We start from the raw sequence: 15,187 nt of genomic DNA, 5'->3' as shown, positions 1-15,187 counted from the left end.
AAAAAAAAAAGCACTTAAGCTGTCACCACAACCAGGTTAAGTGGGACAGCCTGGATCCCACTAGATAATAATATCTTCTTAGTTTATAAAGGGCTTTTGCAAAAAGAGTCTCACACCAATCTTCTGATGAGTAATAAGGAACCTAAACATTGAGGACAGTGGCCTCTGGGGGAAATGACTGCCCTGTACAAAGAAGTACTTGGCATCCTCTATATCCCTCTTCCTTGGCTTTGTTTTCTGTATAGTATTTAACACCCCCCAACTCCTGATACATCGTCTGGCTCTCCCCTATAGGATTCACTGAGGGCAGAAACCTTGTCCACTGCTCTCTCCTTAGCACTGAGAACAGTGCCTGGCATGTGGCACACACTCAAACTGAATGGCCATTATAGCCTTGGTGAGTTAAAATACAAGACAGAGGGTACATCTTATAGTGTTTTAGTTAATATAGACTATGTGATAGATTAAAAAATTCTTCAAAATGTGGTACCCATGGGAAAAGTACCAGGAGTCCTTATTTGATAAAATGCTCGGCACCTCTGGATTAGATTATTCCAGGTTTTGAGTTTCAACTGCACTTTGACTCAATACAATTTCAGTAAGAAAAATTTAAAAAAGAAAAAAAATTTCAATTTTGGTACCAGGTCTGATCCTACCCTGGCCTCTGTACATAAAAATATAATGTTTTTGTTTTTTCCAATCCAATATTCTTCTGTATTCTCATTATTTTTGCAAGAACTGAACACTGCAGCCTTGTCTCCTTTTCTCTAGGCCCCAGGGTTAGCCTAAGAGGAGATGGCTTGGATACACACAGAATGATAAACTTTCTTCTTATATATGAATAGAAGTCCAAACTAACTGCGAAATCCTACACACCTTCAACTTACCAATTTCTTAAATTATACTCTTTTCCCCTATTATACAAGTATTTCCTATTATACAAGTATTTTAGGTGAAAAAAACCTGAGTCACCCTACGTCCCAGTTAAAGGGATTATCACTGTTAATTCTTCAGATCTCAGTGTACCATGTATTTTGTATAGTAATTATGTCATTAGCTCTCATGACCAATGTGTCATAGCTTCACCTTCTAAGTTTAGGCAAGATAAGTAAGTGGCATCATGGCTAATAGCCAGCATGTACTAAAGAATAAAGAGTTTCAGATCAAGGAACAAGATATGAAACAAGACATAGATTCTTCTGTTGCTGAGGGGTGCCTGGGCAGCTCAGTTGGTTAAGCTCACTTAGCATAATGCCCTCTAGGTCCATCTAGGGTCCTCTCAGATGACACATTCTTATCCCTTCTTATGGCTGTGTGATACTCCGTTGTTACACAAAACTAGAGAATAATACTAAAATTTTGCATGGAACCACAGAAGGCCCCAAATAGCCAAAGCAATCCTGAGAAGGAAAAACAAAGTTGAAGATAATACGAGTCACAGATTTCAAGATATTCTACAAAGCTGTAGTGACCAAAACAGTATGGCACTGGCACAAAAATAGACACATAGATCAATAGGACAGCATAGAGAGCCTGGAAGTAAACCGACATTTATGTGGTCAATTAATCTAAGACCTAGAAGACAAGAATATACAATGAGGACTGTTAAGTAGGCATAATCTGTTGTGACAACTCTGAATATCAGACTCTACTCTCCTCCCCGGACTTTGTTTTTGTTGCTATTTGTTGTTATTGCTGTTTGTTTGTTTGTGTTTAGTGACATCCCTTGACTAAGTCTTCAAAGTCTCTATTCCCTGTATAGTTCCATCACTGAAGTCTGCTCAGTTAGCGTGGTGGTGTGTCTCTGCCTCTCTACTGAGAGGTCATCTACTAAGTTCACAAAGCCCCTGTTCTTACTGAGGTTCAACAGTTGTTTTTTATTTTAATAAGTGATCTTCAAATCATTGTGAGCCTTTTGCTAATGTCTAGAGTTCTGAAAAAGTTGATTTTGATGATTCTTGCCATCATTTTGTTTCTTTTATGGAGGAGCAGATTTACATTAGTCCTCATGCTGCCATTCCGGAACTCCTACCTCTTCACAAAAATCTTTACTCATATTTGCGTCTCATCACTGATTAGAAATGATGAAGCAAAGTCTGCTTCGGCTCGGGTCATGATCCCAGACTTCTGGGATGGAGCCCTAAATGCGGCTCCCTGCTCTGCGGGGAGCCTGCTTCTCCCTCTCCCTGCCGCTACCCCTGCTTGTGCTTTTGTCTTTCCAACAAATAAATAAAAATCTTTTTTTAAAAAGATGTAAAAAAATACTTAATTCTTAGCTGGAACCAGCTATACTTAACTACCATCTTCCACCCCTACCACCTTTTTTTTTTTTCCCTTAAGATTTTATTTATTTGAGAGGCACATGCAGGAGTGGGCTGGGGGCGGGCAGAGGGAGAGGGAGAAGCAAGCTCCGTGTTGCGCAGGGAGCCTGATGAGGCTTTCGATCCCAGAACCCTAAAATCATGTCCTGAGCTGAAGGCAGCTGCTTAACCAACTGAACCACGAGGTGCACCCCCCACCCCCCCGCCTTTTCATCCTCTTAATCTTATTTCTTAGGCTGCTCACCTGTGCCATAAACATAGTCCCTTTCATCCTGGAGTAGAATGACAAACTTGGCTTTACATAGAGTTGTAACTCTGTTTTTTTTTTTTTTTTTTTAAGATTTTATTTATTTATTCATGAGAGACAGAGAGAGGCAGAGACACAGGCAGAGGGAGAAGCAGGCTCCATGCAGGGAGCCTGACGTGGGACTCGATCCCAGGACCCCTGGATCAGGCCCTGGGCTGAAGGTGGAGCTAAACCGCTGAGCCACCCGGAGTTGTAACTCTTCATTAAAAAATAGAGAATCTGAGAATTATAGCCCCAGAAGAGAATTTTAGAGGTCGAGTCCAATTCATAATTTGTTTTTAAACAGAGGAAACTGTACCTTGATGTGGTTAAATGATTTGCCTGAGTTTTATAGTAGTTTTGTCCGTAATCCAAGTCTGCTCAAGCGCTCTGTACTGTCCTAGTTTGGCTGTAAAATGAAATGAATCTGCCGGCAGCTGATGTGAAAGCTTTCACAGCTGGGGAGGATACTGGCCCTGACACTCCAGGTGTCCAGCTTGGAGTGAAAAAACTGAGCCTGTTTCCTACCTTCAAACAATATATTCAAGTTCTAGGAACATGTTTGATGCCCAATATTATTTTGTATATAAATGTAAACATTTTCTCATAGGGACACATTTAACCTCTTTCTTCAAAGAAGTGCCTGGCTGTTTGTAGAGCATGATTCTTGATCTGGGGTCATGAGCTCAAGCCCCATGTGGGACATAAAGCTTACTTAAAATTAAAAACAAAACAAGCTGAGAAAAAAGAAGTAGGACTGATTTTCATATGAATAGATTCTGAAAATGTTCTATATTAATTTTTACAGATGTACATTCGGGGAAAATTAGTATTTGCCAACTTTATTTTCAATGGTTATAGCACATCGGCTAAAGACCTTCAAAAGCAAATTGTGAAGACAAGGAGTGATTATTACACAGGACATTTCCTACCCAAGGACTTCAGGATCCAGTAGAGTAACTATACATACTCAACTTTCTCACACTTTCAATTAGTAAATCCCAGGCAAGGGCCACATTTCAAGAATTGCCTTTATGAATGCTTGTGTCTTGCTTCAAATCTTCTCTGGAAAGAGGTAGCTAACCTATTTAAAATTTCAGACCCCATCCATATGAGGCATCTTTGAGCTTGCTGACAGGACACCATGAGCTAAGCTTACCCTCAAGGGTTGAGAAAATTTACAAACAATAAATTATCACTGAAATTAAATGGTAGTGGACGGGCCCAATATTGTGTGTGTGGGGGGGTGGGGATTCAATCCCTTTATGAATCTTGTGGTAGATGAATGTATGGAGGTGGCAGGTAGTGGGCAACAAACGTTACTGGAATGGTGGGAATATGAAGAAAATAAATGGGGGTGTTCAACTGGAAGAAATGAATTGCTTCCACATGTCCCCTGTCCGTACTGCCTTGCTTTTCCACAATATAAAAATCAGGTCGTGTGCATTTTCATATAGAACATTTTTGTTACGTATTTTTTGTAATAGTAAAACAAACAAGTAAATAAAAGTTCAGTTCAAGGAAGGCCACTTTCTTTTTAACTAGCACTCAGTCTGCAGTGCCATTCTGGAGTTACCATGAATGTTCCCGACTAGCCAAGCTTAGAATGACTCAAACTAGTAATTCATTCAATTACATAGGACAAAATATGGTCCATTGGACATTAATGGTCTTCTGAATTCAGTACGCTTTTTCTGTCAGGGAGGTCATATAAGTCAACAAATATGACCTGATTAGAATGTATACAATTGCTGACAGTCACTGAGAAGGGTGAAAATGGAGCTTTTAAAATTCATCTGCTGTTTTCACTCTGATAAATTATCATGTGAGGCACTTTTATGACCAAACAAACTTAGACTAATGAATCACAGCTTTGCTAAAAACACTGCTGTCTTTTGTCAGTATGTTAACAGATTCTGGAAAATACTGTAATAGAAGAAAAATGGAGACAAAAGGAAAAGGAATTTTTACCTTTTGGTTAATTCATGTTGCAAACACCAGAGTAAAAAAAGCATACACACAGAAGACACTAAGCAGTACAAATTTTATTAGAGACTTGTTAAGCTTAGGAGGAACAATAATACAGACATATACAAACCTGTTTGTTCTTGTAAAAATCCTTTAGAAATTTGATATGAAAAATACATCAAGTGATCAAAGAAAGTACTGACGGGAAAGGTTATAACCTCAACTCTTCAGGTGGGTAGGAAATGTACAGTTCTACATAAAATATAAGTAGTCAAAGGTAAAAATTAAAATATCTCTGGGAGAATATTCTTAAAGGATATTTTAAAAAAATACAGGCTAACACCCCAGTTTTAAATTAAGAAATGAATTAATTAATTAATGAATTAAATGAAGACTGACTTTAGAAACTTACTATGTAAACAAGCCTGAACTTTGTAAGACAGTTCATACCTTCCTGTGTTCAGTATTACACAATGTTGAGAGAATGTAGATGCTCTCCAAATACCGAGAACACTTACTGTACATAAACATATATGGATTCATACATTTCAGGCTATGTCAAGAAATAGTTACCTATGCTCACAGATTACCGCACAGATACAAGACTGCTGATGTCAGAACATTTTCATGCTTGAGTGAATGCAAAATGTCATAAGTTTTGGAAGATATTGATAGAAGGCTCATCTATTTAATTCCAATATAGTTCATTAGAAAAAAAATGAATCTGACAAATTGAGGCATAAATTGAGTGAATTTACAAGACAGTAAATGCATTTAAATCATTTGACATTAAAAGGAATCAAAATCCAAAGATCTCTCGATCCAGTCTATTGTTATATCCACAAAATACACATATACTAACATGTATAGTGTTTGATTTATGCAAACAGGAAAATATTGAGAAGGGTAAACACAGTATGATTTAAAAGGCAAAAATAATAGAATCGATGGGATGAATCATCTATGTGATGAATGTAGAACAGTATTAATCCCAGAGTTGAATTCTTCAGAATGGGCCTCAACCTCACAGTCCTATTTTAAAGGGTAACTCATTGATGCAATTTTTCTGGTGACAAGGCCTGAAGGAATAGCACAGTTTGGGGCTCTTTTCACAGTTGGGAGTGAAATTGTCTGATTGTCTGTAATTATTTCAAACATAGTCTAAATCCAATTAAATGTCAGTATTACCAAAGTATACATTTCCATTGTCTAGCATAACCTGTGGATTTGGGGTCTTTTCATGCCTCTTCAGAAAGCCTGTCCTCAAATTAAATAAATTAGCAATGTCATAGTTATGATGTGAGACCGTATGATGAATCAAGTAGGTCAGAATCTTTTAAAACGCCAGAGCAGCAGGGTACAAAAATAAATTTACTAAAAGCCTTATTCTACAAAATACTTTAGCAATCTGTGAAGTATTGATCCATTTCCACTCTACCTCTCTAGCTTGTTTCCATCAACCAGAGCAGATTCTGAAATGTAGCTTACAATGAATCTGACAAAGGACTGTCTACAAATGATGCTAAGGTTCTTCCCAGACCTGAACCTAAAAAGCAAGCTCGAAGTGATATAGTGGATTCAAGAAGATTAAAAGAAAAAGGCATTGGTCTCCAGAAACAAACGTTTAAAATTATTTAGCATTGGAGTTACAGGGCAAAGACCAAATGCCTTTCAGAAACTATGCACAATTCAATGAGACTGTTATATTGTTGAGTAGAAAGTGAGAAAAACAGAACCAGGGATTTGGGGGAGAAATTTTTTTCATGGCTAAATTGTCTAATCATAAAATAGAGACAAAGATCTGGTAAGTTACAATAACAATTCTCCTACCAGCAATTAATAACCATATTACATACCATATTTCTACTGTGATAAATTTTACTATAATATCAAAGTCTGGTAGACTTTATCTTGCTATCCACTGTTATTCCTCTAATTTTAGAAGGATTAACCAACCAATTTTTGCTAACTGTTGGCACACATACAAAGAAAAGTGAGTTTTGGTGAACGCAGGATGTTTAGTCAGCCTCAGGTTCTCTTCAGTCTTCACACTCTTGATGTTCCAGGAATGATGCGCGAGTTTAGGTTGGTTCTAGGATAGGCCCAGGGGCCTGGTTTGATCTGGGATCCCTGGGACCATACCTAGAACAAACCCAAACAAAACCAAACTCCTTGGGAGTGCTTTCAGCTCAGGTGACTTCTGGGCTTTTCACCCATATGGACCTCCAGGGCTGTATCAGGACCATACAGCAATCTTTAAGGAAAGGGAATGATATTTCTGGAGTTTTCTGTACATTGCCAAGTGCTAGTACTGTGCAGAAAATAAGTTTGACTTAAAAATGGAATTAATTTTTAAATTTACTTGGGAGGGAGAAAAAAAGATACTGCATTTCTTAGTATATCCTAAAAAATAAACTTGCAAAAGACATGCTTCAGTTTTAGAAAAGATGTTCAAAGATGAAATAAACTCATTTGTAGACAGCCAACCTTTACGAAATGCTGTAAAAGTGAAAAGTATAAAGTTCAAAACAGTAGAATTATCCCTTATCTTGAGAAATTCTTAAGATACAGATAGGAAAATATATATTTCTACAACAATGACTCATAGAATATACTCACTTTGAAAAACAGTGTGTCAGAAGCATACACAACTTAAATATTGTCCTATTTTAAGAACTGCCATGTGATGAATGAATTTCAGTAAATAGGGATGAAAGAAATTAACTTAATTGCTGAGGTTAAAATGTACAGCATTTAAAAAATACCATATGCATTTTAATTTATCACACATTTTAGGATTTCCATAAAATCAACTCCTTCATGTTATGCTTTTGTATATGTATATGTGAATCCTGGAATCAATTAATCCTTTTTTTTATTTATAGAAATTACACTGAGTAGAATCACTTTCCTCTCGTGACTATACTCAAGTCGTAGCACTAACCAAGGTTTGGCATCATGACTGTCCTGTAATGGCAGTCTCAACTCAAGAAATGAGTTTGGATCATCTATTTTTAAATGAATATTATATCATAAGTCCCTTCTAGTAGCAAATGAATAACATTAGGTGATGACTCATGGCCACAGACTGATTTTCCAATTACCCTGCATATGATGGGTGGATGAATCAACATATGGACTAAAACATAATCAGCCTTTTGACTTAAGTTATTCAAAGCCAGGATATCCCTTTCTAGACAGACTTGAATTTTACCTGCAAACATTATAACATGCAAATTTCATGTTTATTTTTCATTCAAGAGAGAAAAATCATCACGCCTTTTTAACATATTAAATGATAATTTAAACACACAAAAAAGAATGACACTGGGAATTCAGTCATTCAAATACCTGTCAATATCACTAGATGTAACACTGATAACTTTTGAAAACTTTTAAGATACATTTCATTGAAAGAAAATAAAGATACCATCTTAGAAATTCTCCACAAAGAATAATTTACTTGGGGTGAAACTGCCTAGACCCTAAAAACCTTATTACTTCTCATCTCTCTGGGATATCAATGATGAAAGTTTTCTTATTTCCCAGGACTCAACCTACTTTGTGTTTCAGAAATGAAGATGCATCTCTCTAAAAACAAAACCAAAATGACAACAAAACCAAACTAGGCAAATAAATTCTTAGCAGCATTGTGATATCCAATTCATTTAGAGAGTACTATAGAAAATGCTCATTTGAGTGGACTGGTTTTAATCAGAGCCAAAAAATTAAACGATAGAATATAAAGAAGGTAAAGTATGGAAATGAAATGGTTCCCCTTGTACAAAAACAGCTCTTCTATTTTGAGAGCCGGTATCAAATTTAGTAACTTTACTTATTTTAAAGATAGCAATGAAATAGGTAGTGAGGAACAGATATCCACAGAATCCATATGTTTAGGTACAATTCAGTTTTTTAGGTCTTCACTGAGTCAATGTACTCCTCCTTTATACATTACTCTAGCTATCTTAGTTACCTGGTTTCCAAAACCAAAGCAGACTTGAAGGAGCATTACGAAGGTAGAGAAAGGCCATTGCTACAGGCACACTTAAGCAAGCAGAAATTGCAGGAACTGGAGGAATCAGAACTAACAGAAAACAAAGACAAGATGAAAAAAGCACAGCAGAATGGAGCCATTTAGTAAAAAGGCATATAGCTCTCAGGGCCTAGTTAGACTATTACAGTATAATAACTATTGTTAATAATGATCATTCTGACATCAAAAAAGATTAAAATGATTTTCATATATTGTTTAATAAGACAGCAATGCATACTGGTTTAAAAGGATTACCTTCAGAAATTATTCCAAAAATTTTTAATGCTTAAAGGGGTTAGGGTCTATAGAAAACTGGGATATCTAGAATACATCATTCTCCAAATACTCAGCCAGTTCTTACTAAATTAGCCATGCATGTTTAGTCTCAAGCCTATAGTTCTAGAATATAAATCTTGGTAAAACAGAGTTAGAGTCACATTTATAATGTTCTAAGTTTTCAGTCTGTGTCCTATACTAGGAACAATCAACAAGAACAAAACATTTAACATTTTCCTAAAATATACACAATGATTTGTACAAAGATAATAGTCGAATTTTCTTTTATAGCTGAATTCATTAATGGCGAGTCCTAGAAACATCAACATATAAAAACTGAATTAATACTTTAAATATATGGCAATCATATATTCAACCAACTATTTTTAGCAAGTTCTTAGTAAGTAATGAAGAGGCAAACAAAAGTATGCTAAGCAGCCAAACAGGTACCACAAAGTCCATGCACTTAACTGACAGAAAAGCCCCTTAGCCTTCTCTCAGTCTACTTACTCTTACTTTACAATTCTAGCAAGGTTGACAACCTGGCTTCTCAGATCATGGCAGATTAGAAGCAGCAAATTAGGGGCTTAGTGCAAGAGGCAGGCACCCAAGACAGCAGCAAAACAAAAAGTGAAAACTGATTTTGAGGGAAGATAGAGAAGCTGTGAAAACTAGACATAGCTCTAAAGCACAGCATTGCAGGACCTTGGAGAAAAAGGACCTATAACCTCATCTATTGCAGGAGCCCCTGTGGGTGCATTTCTACTTATCACCTCGTGATAGGAACTGATATTCTTAAATCTTAAACATGACAAAGTTAAATTAAGATCCTGAATATTCCAGAAAAAAAAATATGGTACATTCTAGAAATTTTCCTATTCACTATTAAATAAAAATGTTATGATTAAATGATTTGCCTCAGTTACATGAAAAATAAACTCATGCAAAGCTAGTTACCTGTCAGTGGTCACAGGTAAATTGTTACCGTACTTAGGGTATATTTTCCATTTTTTCTCTGCCAGTAGATTTGCAGCTTTCTTTTCTAATATAAGTGTGAATTACACAGACATGTTCTTATCCATAGAAGTGGAAGAATAAATCAATCTTTGCTTTGTCTGGTTTTCATTCATGGCATGCTGTCTACTTTAGTTCAAATAATGAGTCAGCTGAGCTACAGCACAGTCTTAGGCATTTAGTTCTTGTTTCCTCTGGATATGGAAACAATGTATTATGATTAAACTAAATCAGTTGAACTCTTTCTACATGATTTCTAATTTATTAAAATATTTTTGCATTTTATATTACTTATAGCATATAAATAAAAGTCAGAGTTAAATGATCCCTTCCGATTAAGACTCCACTGACTTAAAATTTTGTGAATTGTTTCAGAACTTAATTCTTTCTATGCTTTAACATCAAAAGCTTCTCCACCTTTATTATGTGAATTCGAATATTACTATTTATTTTTTTAAAGTGAGTTTTGAATTTTTTGAATTATATTACTAATATAACCAGATCTTGTTTTTTCAGCCTCAAAAGTTTCACCTCTCTTCTAACTACTTTTGAGAAGTCAGAATTTACCAACATCACTTAGCAAACCAGAGAATTTGGTTTGGGTTGGAAAAACTCCCCAAGACATGATAAGGACAGCTGTATGCATAGCTTTTAAATGATGGATCTGAGATTTAAACTCAAGTACATCCTTTTGTATTACAGTCTTAAACCCATATTCTTAAATTTCCTTAGTGATTTGCCTTAAATGTGTTTCTCCTGATTTGTGTCTAATAACTTGAGAAATCAAACCTGAGTCAATACCTCAGTTCTTAATTAAATATATTAAAACGTATACTTTTAATGAAGCACAATTTTAAAGAAGACTTAACTTATGAAGTCAGATAATACAGACAACTTAAAAAATAAGCAGAGGATGACAAATCAAACACCAGCAAGAGTTTGGCCCAAGGTATGCCAGATATGTAGGGTTTTAATGAAAGCTGAAAAAAATAAGAATTTTACGCATGATAACTATTACCAGGTCATTTATTGCCATGACTTTCCTTACTGTAGGCAAAAGGTAAAAATCTTGTCTTCAAGAGTACCCTAAATAGCTTCTTTCGTGAATTCTTACATTAAGTACCAGGTTTGTCTTGGTAAAATAAACTATGCAAATGTTCATGTTAAAAGCTGTTAGGATATTACTCCTCATAAGAACTATCCTGTCAAAATATCATTGTAAAACTTGGAAAGCACAATTATAAGCATTGCATCACAAAATATTTTTCACAGAGGGCTTCTTTTGGAAGAAGGATGGCAACTATTAAAACTAGTCAAAAGTCTGATAATACAAAGTGAAATATTCTTAGAAAAGTAACAAATGAGTACTTACTTATATTACACTGGCCTATTAGTTTTTATTTCCTAATGTATTCCTGGTAAGAATAGACAGAGGTTCTTAGATTTTACTGGGCATAAACGTCATCTAGGCCTCATTCCAAAATGACCAGCTGAGAATGATTGGGAGTATGGCCCCAAATTTGAAATGTAAAAGTAAGACCTCCAATTTATTCTAAGGTAGTTGCCCCATAAAAAAACAAACAGAAAACCCCAAACAAAACAAAACAAAACCTGAGAAACACTGACTATTATAAAAGAAAATTAGGAATATTCACAGGGAAGGTAATATTTTATCTTAGAAACATTTTAAAAGATGAAAGAAATTTTGAAAACTACACAAAAAAGAAGCTTTAAGGCCCAAGATTCTTATATCATGGTTTCAACAAGTAGAATTTTATGGAATTAATTTAACTGGTGAGTAAAACAAATCAGACTGGAGGCTCAGGAATTCTTGATTAAAATCAGTCTTTTAAAATTAGAATCACCTCAGAGACTATTGAATAAAACTGATAAAATATTATGATGATATTTTTACCAAACTGCTATAATAAAAATACAATAAAAGAATTAAAAGTTATTAAACTCTAATTCTTCCTGTGTAAGTTTACAGATTAAGAGAAAGATTACTAAGTTTTTCCGTAATTGCTGCTTCTAAATTCAAGGAGAAAAGGAATTGGCAAACTAAGTAATTTATAAAGAAAGTATTATTATTTATGAATACAATCATCAGTCTCAAAACAAGATTTGTTTTTTCTTGAAATTTAGCTAATTATTTCTAAGTAGTAAATTGGGCCTACCCTAAGATAATCCTAAGAGCTTAATTATGGATAAGTCCCAGAAATTTTTGGCAATAGGCAGAAGCACTTACTGTACGAAGGATCTCTACTATTCATATAAAGCAGAACCAAGTTTCTCTTCATGTTAAAAAATAAATTTCCTAAGGTTGGTGGAAAAAAAATAAAAATCCCCTTGGTATATATAAATCTACTAACTCAAATTGCTAAGTTTACAGGAATCTGAATGTTTCTTAACTCTAAAGACAATCTATATTCATTGTGTAATCTCCTCTCTAGGACAGCAGCATAAATTATTATTCCTATACTTTCCCCTAAGTAAGGTCTATAAACTATGTCAGCGCATAAGAGCTACTGGTTTCAAGAAACAATATACTCCTGAAAATGTCACATTTTGAAAATGCAATGATTTAACACTGGACAATTTGGAAAGCAACCTCTTTTAAGAGGTAGTTTATAAATGAAGTACTAAGGAGACAAGGATGCTTTCCAGGAAGCAGACTCAATAAGGTGGAAAGGGTATACCTTCAGGCTGGGAATCAGCAGCTTAAGGGACCGGCTTGCATTAATGGCACTCAATTATCTGTAGGCAAACCTAAACAAAGAACTTTCTGCAAAGTTGGAAATGGGGCCTTGGACGATAGGGACCCCAGTTTGACATTATCCCTACTGATTATATATAACAAGAACAGAAGATAAACACAAAAAATAACTGAAAGGGTAATTTTTAAAACAGTACAACGTTTTTCTTTTAAAGATTATTAGGACATCTTAAAGTTAACTGCGGAATACAGGTATGAACAAGAAGTGTAAGAAACAGGTCACAATCCCAGTACTTTTGACACTACTTTTTAGTTCCAAACCCCAGTACACATTAATTATATAAATTCCATTTTTTTTAAATTCAGAACCTGCATCTTTAAGATTGGTATAAACAAAAATAAAATATCAACAAGTTATTAACATAATAGCTGCAGTTATTAACTGCAAGAATATAGTAAAAAGGAGCCACACTGAATCTTAATGTTCTTGCAACAGAACTATCCCAGTCATTTTATGGTAGCAAATTCTGGCAAGAAATGATAAATTTGTTTCTTATTAAAAGTACCTAAAGAATTTCCAAGATCGATCAGTTGTGCTGCAAATAAAACAGCAATTTATTCAAGAGAGCCCTTACCTTTCTCTTATTTTCCTAAAAGATTTGCCATTTACAGGTTAGCTACTATTTTCAGAGCAGTTGTTCAAACCAGGGTTCTTGCTGTAAATTCACATCTTTATAAATAGTAAACTTAATACTCATTTTCCCTTTCCAGTGGATTATCTAGTGTTGAAGCTAAAACACCTGCATAAAAGCAACAATTTAAAATCCTTCATGGGCATCTTGGTTCTTACTTCTCTTCTACCTCATTTTTATTTTCTTGTATTATTTGTTCTTCCTCCTCATCACCAAAAGTCTGTTCCTGCATGGTGGTAAAGGAGAGAGATCTAGCAGCCACTTCTGCAGCAAGACCAGCAGTGAAGTTAAAATCCGATGACAGCTGGAGCCGTGCCAGCCTCTGCTTAATGGAGGGCTGTAATAAGTCCCTGGGAGTTGGATGGGCAGTGGACAGGCTACCTACATCTGACTGCTGAGATTCCTCTTCACTCTCACATTGGTAACACACTCTTTCTTCAGCTCCTTGGAGGAAGACTTCATTTGCCGAATTGTCTTTATTTTTATCATCTAGAGGGTTTTCACATAAATACTCAGTCTTACTACTTATTTCATTGTCAGCTGTGGAGGGTTTACTATTTTCCTCTTCAGTATCATTTTTACCAACTGTCCCCATATCTGAATCCACTGATGGTTCTGAATTACTTATGGGTTCCACTGGGTCTACAGGAGACAAGGATTTCAACACAGCTTCAAAGGAAAAAAAGAAAGAAAGAAAGAAAGAAAAAAAAGAAAGAAAAATAATAACTAAGGACCCAGCAATGATTTAAACTTTAATTTAAATTTCCAGTATTTTTTCTTATAAAGAACAATAAATAAAAGCTAAATAAAACTTTCTAGTAAAATCTATGTAAATTTATAAATCCAGAGAACTTTATAAGAGATAGAATGCCTAAGAAATGAAATGAGATGGGGTTTTGATGAAGATTTTAAAACACATCACACATTCTTTTATTCAAAATATTAAAGCAGTGGTTCTCAAAGTATGGTCCCCAAACCAACATCAGTCGTAACCACCAGGTTATCTGGCAGAAATACAATTCTTGGGCCCCACCCAGACCTACTGAAGGGGACACTGAGTGGGACCAGCTGTGCTGATAAGCCCTATGCTCAACTCTGATGCACACTAATGTTTGAGAACCATTCTTATGAAAGAATAAGCAACATGGTTTTTACTGATAATGTGGGAGTTAAAAGGCCTAAAGTCATCCAGATAATAATCGTATCTTATGCACATATATATTTACAAGTTAAAACAGCATGGAAAAAAATGCACACAGTTCACCTTACTTGCCAACCACCTAATAAGACCCTGATGAAAGTAAAGCCATAACTTCTACACATTTTGTAATGTCACAGAAAAATATAAACAAAATAAAATCTGTATTCAAGATCAACTATTGTACAAAGCATAATACATAAATATTATATCCATACGGTAGAAGTTGTCCTTTCAAGGAAAATGAAGTTTTATTTAGCCCCTCTTCATGTTAGTAGGCAGTGGGTTGCTTGCTAGGCAGTCTCTCCTCCCAGTATGAGGGGTTAGTACAATACAATATATTAGGAAGCATGACGGAAGAAAAAAAAAGTGCTTCTTGAAGATCTGGCGTTTATTTAAAAAATAATTTGTAAAAGGTGTCCATTTCCAAGAAAGAGATCCCTAAGCTGCAGTAACTCCACTAGAGAGCAGCAACAACAGAAAAATATGGCCACAGCAGGTTCCAGTGTAGAATATCCCTCTCTAATTCCATTCGGACTTTACCCCTGTAGGCAGAGATGAAAACAACTCTGGAAGATGTACTGAAATTTTTCACGGAAAAAGCATTTTATGGTATCAGCAGCTTTTTACTTATTTTCACAAACAAAATCAGCATTACTACCCTTTCAAATGTAAACTAC

General features: G+C 35.2%; 2 protein-coding genes across 8 annotated transcripts in view; one reads left to right on the top strand and one right to left on the bottom strand.

Moving 5' to 3' along the window:
• LOC144282345 (uncharacterized) overlaps positions 1–15,187 on the top strand; it is a 119,318-nt gene that overhangs the window by 53,210 nt on the left and 50,921 nt on the right. Inside the window, exon 9 of the mRNA XM_077845877.1 lies at positions 3,416–3,563. Coding sequence (XP_077702003.1) covers positions 3,416–3,468 — 53 coding nt within the window. The 3' untranslated portion in view covers positions 3,469–3,563. The remainder of the gene's footprint in view (positions 1–3,415; positions 3,564–15,187) is intronic.
• VEZT (vezatin, adherens junctions transmembrane protein) overlaps positions 5,244–15,187 on the bottom strand; it is a 74,289-nt gene continuing 64,345 nt past the window's right edge. For 5 of the 7 annotated variants that reach the window (XM_077845856.1, XM_077845857.1, XM_077845858.1 and 2 more), the window contains one exon: positions 10,910–13,978. In XM_077845856.1, the coding sequence (XP_077701982.1) occupies positions 13,464–13,978 (515 nt within the window). In that variant the 3' untranslated portion in view covers positions 10,910–13,463. Of the gene's footprint in view, positions 7,075–8,551; positions 8,663–10,909; positions 13,979–14,048; positions 15,053–15,187 lie in introns of those variants that run through there. The other 2 variants (XR_013350765.1, XM_077845860.1) reach the window with 2 other exon arrangements.

Source organism: Canis aureus, chromosome 13 (genome assembly GCF_053574225.1).
Source record: "Canis aureus isolate CA01 chromosome 13, VMU_Caureus_v.1.0, whole genome shotgun sequence".
Taxonomy (NCBI): domain Eukaryota; kingdom Metazoa; phylum Chordata; class Mammalia; order Carnivora; family Canidae; genus Canis; species Canis aureus.
Note: the sequence above shows the minus strand (reverse complement) of the source record. Positions and strands in the feature narration are given on the sequence as shown.